Source organism: Lepidochelys olivacea (assembly GCF_965140295.1).
Source record: "Lepidochelys olivacea isolate rLepOli2 genome assembly, chromosome: 3".
Lineage (NCBI taxonomy): Eukaryota > Metazoa > Chordata > Testudines > Cheloniidae > Lepidochelys > Lepidochelys olivacea.
In genome coordinates this window covers 142462824-142483609 of record NC_140413.1, presented here as the reverse complement: position 1 = coordinate 142483609, position 20786 = coordinate 142462824, and the positions used below count along the sequence as shown (strand labels likewise).

At 41.3% G+C, this 20786-nt stretch overlaps 1 protein-coding gene across 2 annotated transcripts in view; it reads left to right on the top strand.

Annotated features, from left to right (window-relative positions):
- SMYD3 (SET and MYND domain containing 3) overlaps window positions 1-20786 on the top strand; it is a 650378-nt gene that overhangs the window by 537607 nt on the left and 91985 nt on the right. For both annotated transcript variants that reach the window (XM_084625210.1, XM_084625211.1), the window contains exons 7-8: window positions 2256-2358; window positions 13555-13665. In XM_084625210.1, the coding sequence (XP_084481336.1) occupies window positions 2256-2358; window positions 13555-13665 (214 nt within the window). The remainder of the gene's footprint in view (window positions 1-2255; window positions 2359-13554; window positions 13666-20786) is intronic.

Sequence of the window (20786 nt, the reverse complement as noted above, 5' to 3'; positions counted from 1 at the left end):
AAACATTATTGAGTTTAAAAATATTTTTAAACTCCTAATTGCAGAGTTTTAACATAATTTAGATAGGACAGCTTTTTATACCTGAATTCTTGTTCTCATGGAGACCCTAATCTCTTCCTGGCAGTGGTAAGGATAAATACTGCCACTAAAACATGAGACTCGGGCTTCTTAAGAAAGTACCAAGAAGCTTGGTTAAATAGTTCCTTGAAAGAATAGGGTTTTTGCAGCCCACCACTTTCCTTTTTGTCACATTGAAAGAGAATATAGGATTTTAGATATGAAAATTAAGAATAATCAAGAAAATATTATAATGACACTTTGGTATGCCCACACCTTGATACTGCATGCAGTTCTGATCGCTCATCTCAGAAAAGATACGTTAGAAATGGATAAGGTACAAATCTCAGATGCTGGTGTTCTGTCCTCCTGTTGCCAGCTATCTCCTTCGTGCACAGGGGCTGATGGTCAGATGAAATCTCCCTTGCCCAGGGCATAGATAGGTTTCTTTGACCTCCTCAAGATTCATAGGGGCTTCTGTATGGTTCAGTGCAGGACTGGGTCCAGAAATGGTTCAGTGCAGCCCTTGGCAAAGCCTTCCACTTGGTTTACCAGAACAGCTTCCATTTTGGGTGACAAAAAGGTCACTCTCATCAACACTGAATCAGCTGAGTATGATAAAGGAAGAAAGGAGCCCTGCAGGTGGCCAATCTCTCCTTGCTCCTTTTCACGTACAGCTTTGGAGGGGCTGTCTCTAAAGGGTTCCACGTCACACAGCTGCTCCTCCCTCCTGGTGTCTCCTCCTTTGTTAGCGGGATTGGAGATCTGCTGAATGTATTTTATGCGCTCCCTCTCATTCTCATGTCCTCCAGAATATTAAGACAATGGGAAAAGAGGTGTTTTTAATAACTAGTGACTGTGCAGGATCTGGCACTCAGTGCGTCAGCTTTTTTCCAGGAGAGATCACATCCCATTTCCTCTGGTCCCATACCTTCTCTCAGTATCCAGGCCTCCGTGGTCCCTGGGTAATGTCTGCCTGAAGGCTGTTAGTCAAAGGTGGACACTGGCAGAGTGGTGGTTGGTGGCTAAGTGGTAGATATCCCCCGTTAGCAATCAAAAAGCAAGTTATCCGAGAGATACTCAGTATAAGAACCATCCTAGTAGAATTTTCTACCGGGATTGAACTACAGCCTTTGTGGATCTAAAATCATGAGCATATATTGCTTGAGCTAACAGGCCGGACCCATTACCTCAAAGGCAGTAGCACAAACCTCTGTACACAGTCTAACTGCTAGAAGGGGGCAGAGAGCCACATTTTGTTACACAAAGGTGCTGGGTTAAATTTACTTGTTAGTACGGGGACAACGGATGTGAGCCAAAATCCGATTCCACCCTGACGATACTGGAATTCTTTTATGAAGGGTTCATCACCATGACAGGGCAAGCTTCTGTCCTGGGTGCTATGCAATTGAGGGCTGCCTGGTAGGGTCACACTCAGTGCTAAGACATCGTCACATGGAAATACGAAACATATAGAGAGACAAATTACTGTAAACCATCTCCTCTGATAGAGGGGACTAAGGAGAGAAGATTTCAGTGAGGCTCCCCTCAGAGTTTCCTCCCAAATTGTTCTATGGAAGGGCATATGTGTTTGTGCATGTGTGTACTACTCCCCATTCCCACATACCATGGAGCAGGCTGCAGTGCCGCCCCACAAATCCTATGGATCCTCTGGAGGCCAGAGTATCCGAAGGGAGATGTTGGATCCCTGGTGCCTTCAGTACCACCTACAGAAATATACAGTTCTAGGATGTATTTCATTTCTACCCTGAATTCTGGTGGGGGGACCAATGGGAATGAAGCACATTCCCTTGTCTCCAGCCTATATACTCTGCCCTGGCCCACCCCTCTCCCTCACACAGAGCCCTCACAGGGAGGCAGCAGCCCCCTTCTCCCCCCCCCCCCGCCCTTTCCATGCAGAACAGTGAGAAGGAGGAATGAGCAAATGTGCAGGTCAAGGAGAATGATCAAGGCGGGGCTCCTGTTATTAATGAATATAAATCTTCTAAACCTTCATTTTCTTCACCTAACCGACCACACTTGATTACCAGGGATTTTCCTTGTTTGATAAACTGATTGCCTGGTGCATTAGATGTAACTCAGTGAGCTCATGTTAAATAATTCAGGAGGTACTGGCAGTGGAGGATCCTTCTTTCTAATGTTCTCTGTTTTTCTCTCTCTCCCCCCTCCCACCCCAGCATGTCTCTCCTGAACCACAGCTGTGACCCAAACTGTGTGATCGTTTTTGAGGGACGCCAGCTTCTACTTCGGTCAGTCCGGGAGATCCAGATTGGTGAAGAGGTAATTAACTTGTCCTCCCTTCCATCACTGACACCTGCAGCAGTGACATCTCCCTAAATAAATGCCAGACTGCAGGGTCACCAGTTTAATATTTTGTTGATATATTGATGCTAGTTTCTATCACATAGCTATCAAAGAGAAGATGATAAATAGAATCATCTCTTCACACTGGCTGGGCCCCATAATCATTACATCTCATAAATCACAGGCAGCCTTGATAAATTCTTGTTCCTCCATTCCTCCTTTAGGCACTTAATTTTGTTTGTATTTGAACGCCTTTACCCTGATGGAAATGCATGATATTTCTGGGACGATTGCAACGCTCACTAAGTCATCACAACAATAAGAGTTTGTCAGGCTGCCACCACACTGTAGCAGTAAACCTTTCGTTGGCAGTGAAAGTAGCAAGACAGGATTTGTTTGCTTGTCAGTTTCATTAAAAATGACTTGGAGAAATCCCGTTCAAAGTGATTTATGTGTTCTGATGTGAGGAATTCTCAACTTGTTTTTTAGTTGCCATTTGTACTACTTTTAAAATCAGTTGTGATGGCTGAAATATTTCCAGGTAAACAAATATCACTCCGACTTGGTGTTGAATTTGCTGAGTAGGGCCATTATCTTGCAAAGACTGATACATGTGCATAACTTTAAGTACACGAGTAGCCCCTCTAAGATCACAATACTTACCAGTGTAAGTCTTTGTAGAACTAGGGCCTATCTTCAATCCAATGCATTTATGTGTCTCAGTCTTTGGGGATCTGAAGGGCATATAGATTCGACATTTACAACTTTGCAATATCTGATGTTCTATCGTCTTAATGCTATTTTTTTGTTTTTTTAAAATCATCTACCTCTAAACAACGATGCAATGGAGATAAGTAAAGGGTGAAAATCCTTCATAGCCATAATAATAAGATTCTTTAGGAAAATCAAGGAAAACATCTTTGCAGTACATACTTTTTTTGCCAGGAACACTCTCTCAGGATTCAGTGTGTTTTTCTGCAGTTATCAACTGCAAACTTCACTCTGCCTAAAATTCTTATTCAGGCCAGAAATGTATATACTTATTTTTCTTCCTTTTTTTTTTTAACTACATGCCCTTCTTACCAATTTACTGAAGTGAGTTATTTATTACAAAAAAGAGTGGAATAAACTTTAACGAGGTCTCCACAGTATCCAAGAACAGATCCTAAACTCTGAAGCTACTTCATTTTTCTCCATGCTTGGATTTTTTTCCAGTTGAATTTCACCAAACATGAACGTCACTCAGTATAGCACAATGATGGGCCTAATACGAGAACATGAATAGAATTCTGATTTCCTGATTTGTAAGACCAGTGCACTAACGCTACTATGACTTTGACCTAAGAAGCTGTGACACACCAAGTCTAAATTTGGAAGTGAATGCATCACTCATGGAAGCCTCTGGCTGAAAATCAGTGGTGAGATAAGTATGGTGTTTATTAGTCACTGGTTGTAAGCTGCTCAGAAAACAGATGTAATTTGCAGTGACTTTGGCAGCCGCAGGACCTTAAAAATGAATGCAACTTTCACATGTGGGAGCAAATATTCAAAAACTCTCAGCTCCCATTTAGGCATTGAAATAAAGGCTAGATTTTCAAAATAGATCAGCTCAATATGTTGAGCTATTTTCAGTTTCTTGATCCAGAGGCAATCCTGGCAATTAGAGGCTGATCCAGTGGATATAGTGTACTTGGACTTTCAGAAAACCTTTGACAAGGTCCCTCACTGAAGTCTCTGAAGCAAACTAAGCAGTCATGGAATAAGAGGGAAAGTCCTCTCATGGATCAGGAACTGGTTAAAAGATAGGAAAAAGGTTTTTTCAGAATGGAGAGAAGTAAATAGTAGTGTTCCCCAGGGGTCTTTACTAGGACCAGTGCTGTTCAACATATTCATAAATGATCTGGAAAAATGGGTAAACAGTGAGGTGTCAAAGTTTCAGATGATATAAAATTGCTCAAGATAGTTAAGTTCAAAGCAGAGTGCGAAAAGTTACAATGAAATCTCACAAAACTGGGTGACTGGGCAACAAAATGGCAGATGAAATTCCATGTTGATAATTGCAAAGTAATGCATATTGGAAAATATAATCCCAAATATCATAATGCCAGTATATAAATCCATGGTATACCCACAGCTTGATTACTGCCTGCAGTTCTGGTCACCCCGTCTCAAAAAAGATACTTTAGAAATGGAAAAGGTACAGAGAAGAGTAACACAAATGATTAGGGTATGGAACAGCTGCCAGATGAGGAGAGAATAAAAACCTTGGGACTGTTCAGCATGGCAAAGAGACGACTAAGGGGGGATCTGATAGAGGTCTATGAAATCATGAGTGGTGTGGAGAAAGTCAATAAGGAAGCGTTATCGAACCTGTCACATAACACTAGAACTATGGGTCACCCAATGAAATTAATTGTCATGAGGTCTGAAACAAAAGGAAGCATTTCTTCATACAACGCACAGTCAACCTGTGAAACTTGTTGCCAGGGATGTTGTAAAGGCCAAAACTATAACTTGGTTAAAAAAATAATTGGATAAATTTATGCAGGATAGGTCCATCAATGACTATTAGCCAAGATGATCAGATATGCAACCCCACCCCGAAGCCTCTTACTGCCAGATGCTGGGACTGGACAACAGGGGATGGATCACTTGATAAATGTCCTGTTTTGCTCATTCCCTTTGACGCATCTGACATTGGCCACTATTGGAAGACAGGATACTGGGCTAGATGGGCCATCGGTCTGACCCAGGATGGCGTTCTTATGTTCTGTGCTTGTTTTGATGCCTAAATAGGAGCTGAGTTCTTTTAAAAATCTGGCCTGAAGAGGGCAGATGTTGTGGGATAGAGAAAAAGCAACTAACATTGAGGGTTTGTGGTAATACAGGTAACCCTTCATTTAACCCAAAAATAGTGGATTGAGTTACATGCCAGTTAATTATGCATTCATGTATGTTAGTGGAAAAAATGGATATAAATGATAAAGTGATATTTGGTATGAATATATCAAATGCATATCATTTACACTTGGAGCGGGAAAAAGGAAAAGAAAAATAATCTATTAGAAGGGGGTAAGGAAAGGTAGGGGGTTCTGCATTATTTTGTGTCCTCATGTCAGTTGGTTTTCCTATTATATCTCTGCCTCTTTCGACCTTCTCTCTGGTATAAGTGAGATCAGAATCTGATCCGATGGGGCAGTACAACATGCAAGTCAGGGCAGAATCTGGCCCTGTATCAGTATAAAAACAGTGCTTCCAAAATGGATTTAAGGTTAAGTATAAGGTGTTGTTTCAAGTCATGTAGCAACAAGAAAGTTCAAAGAATTTTAAGGATTAGAAAGCCATTTATAGGCAGAATGTGGCACCTTAGGTAATGGCAAATAAAAGTCTGAGTAATCAATTACACTTATTGGGGAAAAAGAATCACAGTAGTGACTCAAAGCCAGGCTATAAAAAGAGCACTCTTGTGTAGTTATCCATACAGGAACAAACTCGATGGGAATTCCAGACCCTTGCCAGGGCAATACGAAGCACTAGAATTTTATATTTTCATTAGACCAGTGAGAAATAAAAATAATGTTGCACTTCTATAGCACCTTCCAACTGAGGATCTCAAAGCAATTTACAGTCATCAGTGATTTATGATCCCCATTTTACCAGTGAGGAAATGGAGACATAGGGTATGTCAACACACCTGCTGGGAGTGAGTCTTGCAGCCCGGGTTGACAGACTTGTGCTAGTGGGACTCACGCTAGGATGCTAAAAATAGGAATGTGGACCTTTCAGCTCAGTCTGAAGATAGAACTCTGCAGCCTATCGATAGGGGTGGGCTTCAGAGCCCAAGTGGCAGCTCAAGCCCAAATGTCAAAACAATGTGTACACAGCTATTTTCAGTATGCTAGCCCGAGCCCTGCTCGTGTAAGTCAGTCAGGCCAGGCTGCAAGACTCACTCTTTGCAGCTGTGTAAATGTATCCAGAGAGGTTAAGTCACTGGTCACTGGTTTTAGACACTGCTGTTGTGCTCATCTCAGTATCATATAAAGTGGAAGGCCCAGTGTAGCTCTAGTGGAGCAGCTATAACTGAGATCAGAATCAGGCCTAGATTAGGTTCTAAAGCGCTTATCATTTGAATTGGATGATATTGATCAGGTCAGTGATAAACATATATGGTCCATCTAAAAATGGTGCAGCTTTCTTTTTCCCTGCCAGTTTTGAGCAAACTGGAGCGGTTTGATGGTTTTATTCTCTCATCCACTGGGAATTTGTTGGTTTGCATGTTTTTGATGTGAAACCATGTGACACTAGTTTTGATTTCATTTTGCGTTGAACTTTGGGGTTCTTTCAAACCTCAAAACCAAGGTGAATCTCAGGAGCTGTGAAACTGGGCAGGTTAAAACAGAAAAAAATGTTTGCACAAATCCCCGTAGAGAGAAACTGCTGAGTCTGAGGTGACTCTGAATTTGATGAAAATGTAATCACTCTTAACATCACATACAAAATATCCTGGTAATAAATGCATCTTGTTTATGAAGAATTTAATATAGATTACCCCAAGAATTCAAAAATCACAAATCAGGCCACCAGCAACTCAAGAGATTAGTTTAAAATCATCAGACTTAAAAATAATAATAAATATGGGGATCTTTTTCTTTGCCTTCTGGGGTATGTGCCATTAAGGATTCACATTTACAAGCTTTTCTCCACAACCACATATGCTAAAATCTTACTGTTTTTTAGATTAGAAACTGAGATTCTCATATAATCACCTGTTTCTAAGCCCTGGGGCATTAGGGAAAAATGAAATTTCACAAGGCTAATAATAAAATTGCAAGAGTTAGCAACATGGAGAATTATTTGGTTGTTATGTTTTGTTTAGGAAACCAAACGTTCCATAGTGGGCTCTGATCTCAGTTATGTCAGTTTTACACTTGTGAAGTTCTATGGAATCAGTGCACAAACATCCTCTGCTCTCCCAGGTTCCTGCCAGTGCACACTCCATCAAGTGCTCAGAGGGGCAGCTCCTATTTCTATACTGACATAACTGGTACACCTAGGCCTTGTCTGCACTACACAATTAAGACAATCTGTGTTAAGCTGACATACTGCCGCCACAGTAATTAGTGCGGTATTTCATGTCCACACTACCCTCCTTCTGCTGGTGTTGGCATCCTCACCAGGAGCACTTGCACCAACTTAAGGGGAGCTGTGTGGGGGGCTGAGAGCCTGGGCTCTCAGTTCAGCGTGGAACTTCCAACTGGTGGGACAGCCCAACTCAGCACCAGGCAACTGGGCTCGGAGCTCAGTGTGGTGCTGACGGGTGATGTAAGTAATGCCGTGTCTACACAGACACTGCATTGCCCTAAGTCAGAGGTGGGCAAACTATGGCCCGCGGGACCATCCTGCCTGGCCCCTGAGATCTTGGCCCAGGAGGCTAGCTCCCAGCCCCTCTCCCGCTGTCCCCCATCCCCCACAGCTGTGCCTCCCCGGGGGCAATGCTCTGGGTGGCAGGGCTGTACGCTCATGCAGGGAAGCGCGGCAGCGTGTCTGGCTCTGGCTGGGCAGCACAGCAGCCAGACATGCTGCTCTGAGCAGCATGGTAAGGGGGCCGGGGGGGTTGGATAAGGGGCAGGGAGTCCCTGGGGGCAGTCAGGTAACAGGGAGCAGGGGATGGTTGGATGGGGCGGAGGTTCTGGGGGGCAGTCAGGGGACAGGGAGCGGGGGGAGTTAGATAGGGGGAGGAGTTGGTTAGGGGTGGGGGTTCCGGGAGGGGGTGGTCAGGGGACAAGGAGAGGGGGGGTTGGATGGGTGGGGAGTTCTAAGGGGGGCAGTCGGGGGCGGATAGTGGGCAGGGGCCAGGCTGCTTGGGGAGGCACAGACTTCCTGGCCCTCCATACAGTTTCGCACCCTGATATGGTCCTCAAGTCAAAAGGTTTGCCCACCCCTGCCCTAAGTATATCTCCCTAAGCACTACGCCTCTCATGGTGGTTGAGTTATTAAGACGGAGTAGGTTTCAGAGTAACAGCCGTGTTAGTCTGTATTCGCAAAAAGAAAAGGAGGACTTGTGGCACATTAGAGACTAACCAATTTATTTGAGCATGAGCTTTCGTGAGCTACAGCTCACTTACATCAGCAGGAGCAACGCTGTAGTGTAGACCTGGCCCTAGTAACAGAAATCTAGAGCAAAAAGAAAAGGAGGACTTGTGGCACCTTAGAGATTAACAAATTTATTTGAGCATAAGCTTTCATGAGCTACAGCTCACTTCATATAGAGAATACGAATAGAACGATAAATATTTACACACACATTAAAAATCAGTACCAAATATAGAATTTTGCAATTTAAAGCAATTTCTACAACAACATTTATTCCAGAATCCTCACACTTTGGGCTTGTCAACACAGATATTTAGTTGGTGGCAAGCTAGAGTGTGAATCTACCCTATGTTAGCTTGCCGTGCACCAACTGTCCATGTGCACCCTGCTGACGTTAATTAACAGTTCATTAATGCACTTTGTTCTGGTCCCCTTTCAAAGAGGACTAGATCAAAGTGCATTGGTAAACAGTTAATGTGTATCAGCAGGGTGTACATGAACAGTTGTGCCATAGCTTCACACCACAGCTTGCTGCAAACTAAATATTTGTGTAGTCAAGTCCTTAGAGTTTTAAGTGGCAGATATGGAATTCCTAGGCTCCTTGGAAACATAGGTTTGAATCCCAGCAGGGTCAGTTCAATGTCAGTGTCCTCACAGAGGCCAACATCTTCAGTGTTGAGGCCCTGATTATCCAGCACCAGCTGAGGTGGGGCAGGCACTGTGTGTGCATGCCTGATGTACACTTACCAAAAAAACTACTGTAGGCCCGACTCACCAAAGGAGAAAGGAAACGAGGAGGCCAAAAGAAACACTTTAAAGACACCCTCAAGATAAAGATCAAGAGATGGGGCATCAACACTGCACACTGGGAGACAGCAGCCCAGGATAGGGATGACTGGTGAAGACTTGTCAGAGAGGGAACGTCCACTTTTGTGGAAAATCGCCTTGCCCTGGTCGCAGAAAAATGCCAGAAAAGAAAGGAAAGACAACTGTCATGCAGCAATCATGGCCCAACCCTGTCTTCCAACACCACCTGCAATGTCTGTCAACAAACCTGTGGCTAAAGGATCAGAATCCTCAGTCACAAAAGGGCCCATGAAAAATAAAACCCGTGAAAGAGATTCTCCTCCTCCTCAAGGGATCGCTGACAACCTTTCTGATGAGGATGATCAATTGGGTTGCATACAGTATGTGAGGTCCTTTTGGATATGACATTAAAAACCAGTGTCTGGCCTGTGCCCCAAGTTCTACTCTCTTATGTACCCATCCAATGTATTGAAGACATTTACAGAAAAAATCCCTTTGGCGGAAATGGAGCCATGTGGAAGAACCTCCTCCAGTTTTGGAACTTGGAGTTTGTATTTCATTCCCTTGTGAATCTTGGTCCTAGTAGAACTCTTTTACCTTCCCCTTATGGCCTTTCTCCCCTATTGTTTTCCTCATCTCCTTTCCCTGTGTTGGGCTGAGCTGTAAGGGCACACAGCTTCACCTGGGGTGTAACTAGCAGCACAGTGAAACTGACTGAAATCCTGATGTTTGAAATGCTGGAGATGAGCACCTCTGAGAGCAGGATCTGGCATATGCAGAGCAGAGCAGCAGAGTGAAAGAAGCAGAGGTGAAGAGAAAACAAACGAGGGCTGGGAGCAACTTCAGATCTCCCTCTGCTGAAGCAGGAGAGAGAGGATCTCCTACTGCTCTCTTGACCCTAATTTGTGCCAGATTTCAGAGCATAATTGAGTCTAATAAGAGGAAGAAGGAAACGATGGAAGTCAGCTGTGGAAATTGCAGTCTGTGTGTCTCTAATGATAACTTAGGATACAGGAGTCTCTCAAATTTGCTTCCAGTCACTCATACCCAATTATAAGACCTTCCTCCTTCTCCTGCTCAGATAATGTCAGTCTTAGCATTGATTTTCCTGGTTTTTGTTACCTTAGGACAGGCCCTAAGCATTATGTAAAGTTTTTTTTCTTTTTAATTTCATTTTTGAAAGAAAGAAAATATAGGCTAAATATGGGGTGTGGGGAAAAGAGATTAGAACATAGAAATCATTTCCTTGGAGATTAAAGTGGCTCCTTCAGGGATAAACTGGACTATCAAATTCATATATATTCAGGAACATTTTTCAAACACGCAGAGAAACCTGCTCTGAAGATGGCGTCCAATGTGCCCCTGTCTTAAGTAACAACTTTAAAGTAGCTGCAGGGTTTCCATTGTAATTTTGTCTGACCTACTATTAGAGAACAATTCTGGTACACAACCAATTTGGGTGGTTGGTTGCTTGTCTATGCTAAGTATACTTTAGAAATTCTTATAACTGGTCCACAGTATGTACAGATTTTCAACCAGAATATCTGTTGTTTAAAACATGTCTTTATAGTATTAACACCCGTTAACGGGTATTTGTTACAGTGCAGTTTTTAAATGAAATTAAATTATGGGACCTGGGGCCCAGATCCTCAAAGGGATCATTGGGTGCAGTTGGATGCAGTAAAGCTTTGGTCAACTGAATTAATGGTGTAATTAATACTGTACATCCTACACACAAAATACTATTAAAGGAATATTTGATGAGTGTAAATATTTCATAATTGTGTACAAGTTAAACGAGCTTTGCATCTAATGAACAGATCCAAAATTAAAACAAGTGTAAGAGACAGACTTTAATAAAGAGCTTCTGTGTATAACTGATTAAATGATTAGTACACACTTAGTCACTGGGAGGGTGGTCATGTTTTTGAACATTACATTTACATTTTCCCGTTCAATCTGGCAACAACAAAATATTCCGCTCACTTAGGGCTCAATGCAGCTCCCACTGAAATGAATGGAAACATGCCCAATGATTTCAATGGGAGCTGGATCAGACCGTTTAACTGCAAAAAAAAAAAAATCAAGGGGTTGTAAATTTCCACATCGTAGGGATTATTAATCATGTGTTGCCTTTCACTTCTTGGTCATAAGTTCAAATTCAGAGCAGGTTGTTAGTGACTGTTATCATCTGATAGCCGTTTAGTAGCCTAGAAGAAATAGCTTTCAGTTTAGTTCCTCTTATGAAGTTTCCTGCATCATACTTGGTACTCTTATCAGGAGCACAGACAGAAAGGAAACAAGGATTGAACAGGTCTGGAGACTGGAAATGGGCAAAGTGGGGGTTTGTTCACTCTCTGTTAGATCTAGGCTGTGGTTTGTATTCAGGTTTGAGACTCAACCACCTCTAATGCTTAGATTCAGCAGTGTTGAAAGCTTATGACCTTTTCTCTCAATATTTTGGCCCTGAATGGAGGAATCACACATGAATGTTCCCACAAGATTTCTGCTATCTTGGACCATGTTTTAGCCAGATTAGGTCTCTTCTGGTTTTGGATATAACCTAAACCTAAAATCATAGGAAGGGGATCAGATCCAGTGATTCAAATCCAACTCCCACCAAGATTTAGGGGAAGGTGATTCAGATTTGAGCTTCTGGGTCTTTATTTAATGGAGGCTGATACACATTCGCACCTTTTCCCAGTTAGGACTGAGGCTTATGGGTAGCTCAGTGTGGAGAAACATGCTCGTGAAGTATACTTGATCTGATCTGAGCTGAGAGTCATAATCTGCTTTCTGGTTTCCTCTTTGCTCTAAGGGGCTAATACCTGGTGCCAGGTCTACACCTGGTGCATCATATTTCCACCCTGTTAAGATTGCAGTCAGGCACTCAGAATTTTGGAAATGCCAGAGTAAAAGTTGCTTGGGCATCCTCAATTTGATCCCTTTATGTGTATGCCTTATGATACACTCTTTAATTACACAACTACAGACTATCCCCTGCCCCTCTCCTGCCCCCCCAACCTGTGGAAATTTAGGATGCTTGACTTTGCAACCTTAACAATGTTATTTAACATAGTTATTCTATGTTAATATGTGTAATAAATATGAAATTATATTCATAATAACAAATGAACAAAGTAGAGGCATTATGCTTGCTTGTTATTTGTTTGTTTACTCACACTACCCAGTAACTTGCAAAACTCAGTAACTGACAATTGGGTCTCCCAGTCATTAGTGAAAATTGGTAAGGTTTCCCTGTCATTTCTGTTTGAATGCAGTCTCATGATTTAACTAGGAGCCATGCAAAAACGTCTCCCTGTTAGTTGAAGTATCTAGGGTCAAGATGTAGTAATGTGACCTGGTGTCTAGTTCTGCCCTTTTTGGAGTACTTCAGTGGTCATTGGGTATCCTGACATATTACTGTGGCTCTTTGGCAATGTACATTGGTAAATTCTGGCTCCTTCTCAGGCTCAGGTTGGCCACCCCTGATATAAAGCATTATATAAATGCCATGATTATGGCCTTTCAAAATTTCTTCTGGCTGATGTGGAATTTTTTTGTTTGTTTGTTTTCTGTTGTTTTTTTAACAAGGAATTCGCTGTTATTCATTGGAATTTACCTGAATGGCATTAGGGTTTTTAAAGGGCTAGAAATGCAGGTATTATTATTTAGTTTCAATTGGGGTTGTTGTGTATCTTCTTGCAAGTACTTGGGAATATTTTTAGCAAGTCTAGATAGGAGGGTCTTATGTTTTTTCAGTCACAACAAAACAGCACTTAAATATTCCAATGATTGGTATTATAGACATACTTAAAATAGTGAGATAGGATTGAAATAAAACTAACCTGGTTGACATATATAGAATAGAATGTATATTCTCAAATAAAAGTGGTATCCTTAAGTCAAAATATTTTTAGACACTTGGATGGTGCTGGAGTCCAGGATTACAGTCAGAGTTAGTCAGAAAATGGAATTTCCATCCCATAGGAAATTTGGATACTTCAACATTTGCTTTCATCTCAAAATCAGGACAAAAAGTTGAAGAATTAAAAGTTTTCTCAAAATTAAAAGTTCGAAAAATGCTTTGAAATGGCAGTGTTAACATGCAAAAAGTATTTAGATTTTCTCAGTGGGATGTATCCATTTATATGAAATCAGATTTTGTGACTGGGACGTATTTTGGTAATGTTTTTTTTCAACCAGCTCTACTTATATACTGAATTGATGTTTAAGTATAAGAGTTCTGTTTTTTCTGTTTGTTTCACATAGCTCACTATCACCTATATTGAATCACTGATGCCCAGCAGTGAGCGTCAAAAACATCTGAAACGCCAGTATTGCTTTGAATGCAACTGTCTTCTGTGCCAGACACAAGAAAAGGTAAGTTGAGTAAAATCTCTGGCCACTGAAATATAATTTCCCAAGGCCTGTGACCAATTGCCTTCTCGATTTGTAGGAACTTATCTTTTGTTACTTGTACTGCCAGAATCCAGAACCAAATGGCCTTTGCCCTCAGTGCTGTTGATGCTCCTGTGAAAGACAAGTGTAAATGAAAGAAAAGCAGGCCAAATAATCTACCTGATGAGCAGCCTTACTTGCTAAAATGTGTAATGCCTATTGAACCAGAATTTGTTTTCAGTCCTAAATATTGTAGGTCAGACCAGTTTGAGTTTCAGGGACTTCTGAACTTCAGGGTTAATGTGACTTTGAGCCATTATTTCAAAAGGAAAATCATTGCTCTTAACTGAAAACAGTTGTATGATTTTAGGAAAAACTATGTCCATCCACACTAGCTCTAAAACTAAACCAATTTTGAAAAATATATACAACAGTAAAATCTTGAGATATACTGATCACCTGCTGCACCCACTGGAGGCAGAATTTGCTCCAGTGTTGTGAAACTCTATTCCCAGCTCACTCCGCTCCTCTGCACTCTGCATGAAAGTTCCATTAAGAAGATAGGAAGTTGTTTGTGGAGCATTGGGTCACTAAGCTGTAACAGCATTAGAACTGTGTTCAAGACTGCTCCCTAGCAGGGCACAAACAGGCCCCTGTAGTTTGGTTCAAGCATGGTTTAATAGCTGTACAGTGTGAACACAAACTGGGTTAGCTACTTTTCAAAACACGTTGTGAGATCCTGTGGAATACACAGAATTAGTCTGTCTCTGTAGCAGTGTGTATTTGTTCCTCAAACTAAATGTAGAATTTTTTTTTAAAATTGATAATGTCAGCTCTGGGTCCCTCGCTTAATGTAGCTGTGCCTTGCCAACAGACCACAGAGGTGCATGACATAAAGTGATGCAAACATGCTTCTAAGGAACGAGATGATATAATGTGTGATCCAAGATGTAATTTCTACTCCAAAGAACAGAGAGAGAAATTCAGAATTTCCATTTCAGTTATGTACTGCCTCTGGATACTCGGTGTGAGGGAGGGTAGGGGTGCTGGTGAGTACAATGCCCCTAAAAGCATGCCAAGTCCTTGAAAAGTCTAACAAATCCTATGGAACTGCAGCCAGCATTTCAAAGAAAAGGGATCATAGCAGAATTATTTGCACACTAAGGGCCGTAAACTGCTTTCTGTTCATGCGGAGAACTCTTTGATATCAGTGGGAGTTTGGCATGTGAAGTGATGTCAATGTATAGCTGTAATGTTGGTCTAATATTGTAAACAGGAGAATAAAGGGAAGCAGCTGGGTTTCTGCCTGCTTTTTTAACTGTTTTCTTGAGTCCCATAGCATCTGAGGATTGTTTGGGTGCGCTGCATCCAACACATTCATCTCAGTATGGGTACAGCCACATTTAAGAAAGTTGAGCATCCAAATTCTACGTAAAAATCAAATAGGGGTCTTTTAACAGAGGCTGTGAAGTAGCACAGTAGCGATATTATTGTGAGGAGTGCTCAGCATGTTGAAAAATGGTGAGTGAGTTAAGAAGTAAGATCTGTGGAATATGCTGTACCACAAGAGCCCATGTATCACACCCACTAAATCTTAAGAGGAGTTGCGTGTACTCATCTTGATGAAAATAATAAAGTGCTGTAAATGCCCTTCAGACAGTGATAAAGTCTCTCTCTTTCCCTTAATCTTTTTTAGAGTGAGACTTCTAGGAGAAAATTAATTTTGTGTAATGGCAAATTTCCCAGGGGAAATGTTATTGCAAAATATTTTGGAAGGCTTGTTCTGGCAGCATTCTGAAATCCCCCAATGTTTCTGTATTACTACAATGTAAAGACCAAAGGCCCAGCCCTGAGAGATGCTAAGAGCCTCATGCCAACTTCTGGGTGGTCTCAATTCCCATTGACTTCTGTGGGAATTGAGGGCATGCCATTCATTGTCTATTAGGAAGACATCTTCCTATTGGGATCAGGTCTAACACCTTTCGATGTGTCCTGCTGTAGTCCCATGGTTAATATCTGTATCTCTTTTGAACACTGTTGGTAAATTGTGCTGACTTAGTAATTGTGATTTCACTTTTCTATTACTGCCACTCAATAGAACCTGGATTTCAGCCCCCAGTCATTTTTATCCATGAACTACATGTCAGATTCAAACTCTTTCTTACAATGACAATAGTTTTATTGTGTTCTTTTAGCCATCTTCTCCTCCTTTGGGATACATTATAGTTAGATAGATAGATATATATTGATATATATTTTCTGATTCTTAGAAAATCAAGTGGTAACCAATTTTCCATCACCTCTGTTTTCTAATTATATATGAATTCAGAGAATGATTGCATTAGCCAGTTGCTCCATTGCTTTTTGGTGTGTCACTCGTGTAAGCATTATCTAAAGTTTCTGGTGAAAATAGTTTTCTTGAACACAGTAGTTATTCTTTAGTCATAACTCACCATCATGAGTTGTGGATTCAGGGTGACTAACCGATCAAAACTGCAAGGTACATTACAGACAGTACTAGTAACATCTCTGAAGATTATTAAATATAACCATGAAGGAACACATGCTTTGTGAGAGAAAGATTTTATAAATATATTTGTCTGTGTAGGAAACTTGGAAGCCTCTGTCCTCCGTGTTACTCTTGTATTTCTTGCTATTGGTAAGCCAGGAGATATGCTAACACTCCAGTGTTAGCCATGAAGGAACTGGAAGTGTCAGGCCTCTTTATTCTAGAGGCAGTCATTTTCAAATTCTAGAATGGTTGGATACGTGTGCTGAAAAGTGCTGCAATCTGTAGTACAGTGTGCGTTCTCCCTGTGAAGCTCAAGAGTGTCACCTCTAGAATGCCCCTGCTATCCCCCAGCTTTTGTGGGGGTTGTCCCAAAAGTCTTCTCAAGCCCAAATCTCCAGCAAGAAAACATGCTACTGCTGTGCCTCTGGGACAGCAAGGGTGACAAGCTCTTTACAGTCCTGTATGGTGATAACAAATACCAACAGTAAATTACCATATTGGTGGCGAACAGAAGGATTTCCCTGTAAATACAGTGGCATAGTCCAAGACAGTATTATTGCATTTTAGCTTGTAAAATTTCATTATGAATAAAAATGCAAATCCCAAGTAGCTGAGGAATGCTTTGTTATGTCTTGAGATAAGTCCTTAAATGTTTCTTCCATTGTAATTATCACCCTGAAAAAGCTACAGCATCTCCTTTATATAGAATTTTTAGTTCATTAGCACTTTAGGGACCCAGCATTGCAAGGCGCTGAGCACTCCTGCGAGGTGCTGAGCACTCGCTGCTTGCGTTTGAGTCAGTGGGTGTGGAGGATACACTCACAGGAGGCACCCAACAACTTACTGTAAAACCATGGGTGAAATCCCCACTGAACTCAATGGGAGTTTTACCATTCTTTTCAATGGGGCCAGGATTTTACCTGGTACTTTTTTATGACACTTTACTTTCAGAGAAGCTAATGCTAGGAGGTGCTCAGAACCTTTCGGGAGGTTCAAATTGAAGTTTGTGTATTGAGAGTACTCAACACTTGGCAAAAGCTGTCCTTTATGGGGGAAAATCATGTTGTTTCTTTTGTATGTTAAAAGATGCTGTATTTCTAGTTGGTTTAGTAGACCGGTGGATTGGGCAGAGGACTGGTAGTCAGGTGACCTGGATTCTGTTTACAACTCCAGTATTGACTTGCTAGGTGACCCTGGACAATTTACTTAGTTCAAATGTGGCCTCAGTTTCTCCTTGACACCATGGGCCTGATTTCCATAATTGCTGAGGAGCCACCACTCCAGCCGAAGTTGATAGAAGCTTTGTGTGCTCAGTACTTCTGAAAGTCAAACCCAAGGTGTCTTTAATTGGGCGTCCAGAATTCTGCAGATTTTGTCCTTAACCTCTTTTTGCCTCAGTTTCCTCACTACTGAAATGGAGATGGTGATTCTTAATCACCTATATAAAACACTCTGACATCTGCAGGAGAAAACAGACTATATGCATATAAGATAATGATTCCCTTACAAACTCAGCATATGGATGCTGCTCCAAAATGTATGACTTATGGTGTTTTCTCCTGTTCTACATATGGGAAAATCCTGCAGTTTCTGAGGTCCCTGTGTTGTAAATGTTGGTTTTTTTAATGGCACCCACTCCATTGTAAGGCATTATTATTTATTAGTTCTTCTATCCTTTTTCCCATCTATATGGGGTTGGATCTTCTTCCCCATTCCAGTCTGTCTTGAAGCAGTACCTTGGAAAGTATCTGCAGCTATTATTATTTATTAGTTGTATGACTTAATTATGTATTTTACGTAGTGCCTATTGTAGTGTGGTATCTTAGAGTTCTAATAAAAATTGAAACAAACATATTTTCTCTCAGGGACAGCCATCTGAAATGAATAAATGGATTAGCCTGCAGTCATTAGACTACAACAGAATTACTCCAGATATACATTGGTATAATAGACCTCAGAATCTAACCACTGTGTATACTAGATTTATATACACACAGGGCCAGATCCTGCCCCTCCATTGTATCTGGGGAACTCCACTGAATTCAGTTGGGTCATAAGGGTGCAAGTCAGGACAGCATTTGGTCCATAATATACATACACACATGTATGAGGTAGTGGTATCCATGTGATAAATTGCAGGGCTATATGATTAATTGTGACTCCACAGAATCATGTGATTGAAGTGCACCGTTGACTTCCTCAACTATCCATCTCTGCCAGGTCTATTTCTAAGGTGCCAGGCCTCTGAACAACTTCACACAGCTGCTATTTTAATATATATATCAATCAGGAAACCACAGAATATTTGTTTATTTTCCATCAAATGGGGTATTTTCCCCAAAATTGCATAGAACAGCAATATTCCACCAGTGTCATTGTCCAATGTCTCGTGGCTCTTCATGACTAGATAAGGGAACTTCATACAGCTTAGAAGAGGAGGCTTCCAGTTTTCCAATGGCATAATCCTCCTTAACAGTCCCCTAACCATGGTTGGTGAGCTCTGTTGTTCACCTACAAAGGGCTTCCATTATCTAGGCCTTAGACTGGAAGATATTCATGTCAGAGTCTGTCTCTTCATATATTTTTATACAGCACCAAGTGTAATGCTGCCCTGATCCTAGCTGGGGCTGCTGCACATCAGTATGTATTAACAGTTGTCTAACTAACTATAAATACATATGCATGTAAAGACCACACACCACTGTCCTATCACATTCGGTAATGACTGTTAGCCTAGCTCACTACCTAGACATTGGATGTTTGAAAATGGAAAATTAACATAGTCTCATTGTAAGATCAACAAAAGTAAAATTTAGATTCTTCTTTAGAAAGTTGGGTTACCACCAAATTTAATGGCATGGGTCACAACTCTAACTGATAAAAATAATCAATTTTGATCTACACTGAAGGGCAGGTTAGTAAATGTAATAAGAAAACATTCAGAAAACTTGCTCACAGGATGCTTGCTGACTGTCAGTAGCTAAGGTATTACTATTGTAATGTCTTCAATTCATTGTACCTCTGACAGGTTTATACATTATTATCTGTTGCAGACATTTAAAGATCAATCTTCAGTATGATTCGGAAACTGTTCTTTCCTAGAAGCTGAACTCTTGGCAGCGTTTTACCATTCCAGCACACAAAAGTCCCTAACATCAGTTATAATTAAAGATGGGATTACAGCGTTGACAAACATTTTAAATGAGGGACTGTTTTTTTCCATTGTCATAATCCAAGGTATTGTTAATGTTCTACATTTTCAGCCAAGGATTTCAGAGAGATTTGTGTTTACTGAATCTCTTTGCTATGAGTTGTCCTTCTAATTGGGAGCCAAGATTTAATGTTTTAGCCTAGTTTGTTTTTTGAAATCCTTTATTTAGTAGTAGGTTGCTGTCAAGGTCAGAAGCAATGAACTTGAATTTGAATCCCCAGTCATTTTTCCATTTGGCCAGCATTTGAAAGTTGCCAGAGCTAATTAAAATGTAATGGCATAAGTGTTTTATTTGTTTACTCATTTTATTGTTTTCCTTTAGTACTCTTTCACTCAGGTACTCTTAAAATTGGGTCTCCTGCACAATGGCCAATCCATCTGCATCTGAGCTAGAATATCCCTTGCAAATGTTTAATTGGGATTGTATTTCCATACATTTTCTCCCTGTTACTATAGAGACGTTGCGTGGAATCAGGGCCCATGGGCGTTTTGACATTGACTTCAGTGGGGCCAGGATTTCATCTATTATTTAAAACACACAAAGGCATATTCCACCTATTATATAATTGCTGTTGTTGAATGTTCATCACTGGTGGATTGTCATGCAAAGACTTTGCAGTAGCAACACTAGATTGCTGGTACTCTACAAAATATAGGGAAAGATGCCATCCCTCCCTCATGAAGCATATATTCCAGATAAACCCAAATGATACAGTATAATGCAGTGGTGGTCAGCCTGCAGCCCGCAGGCCACATGCAGCCAATCAGGGTAATCTACTGGCAGGCCGCGTGACAGTTTGTTTACATCAACCATCCACAGGTACAGCCGCCTGCAGCTACAGGTGGCCATGGTTTGCCATTCCTGGCCAATGGGAGCTGTAGGCTACGTGCGGGCCGCAGGTTGCCCACCACTGATATAACGTATCGTGAGGTTTCTTTTTGAATTGCTAACTGTGTTGCTGCTGCCTTCCAGAAGTCAGTGTCCAGACTTTCCAGGAGACGTTCTATCCTGATCGATATTTTCAGGTTTACTTATTTATTTTGCATTTATATATATTTGGACTTAGCATGTTCTCCAGGCACAATATTAAAGGTGAAATCTCAAAATCATCCCAAAATATATTGGGGGTGGGGGACAGGCGCATGAAACAAACTGGGACCCAAAGGAGGAAGATCTGTGGCTCTTTGCAAGATTCTGTGAGCGTTGCTGCTAGTGGTATGGTCAAAGACACAAGACTAGTCAAAACTATCCAGTTCCAGAAGATATAACAGATAACTGTTTGTTTCTCTTCTTCCTTTTACAAGTCTGGGAGGGAGAGAGGTCTGCTGGAGCTACGAATTTTGCAAGGGGAAAAAGAGAGCCATTTATTTAGCTGATCT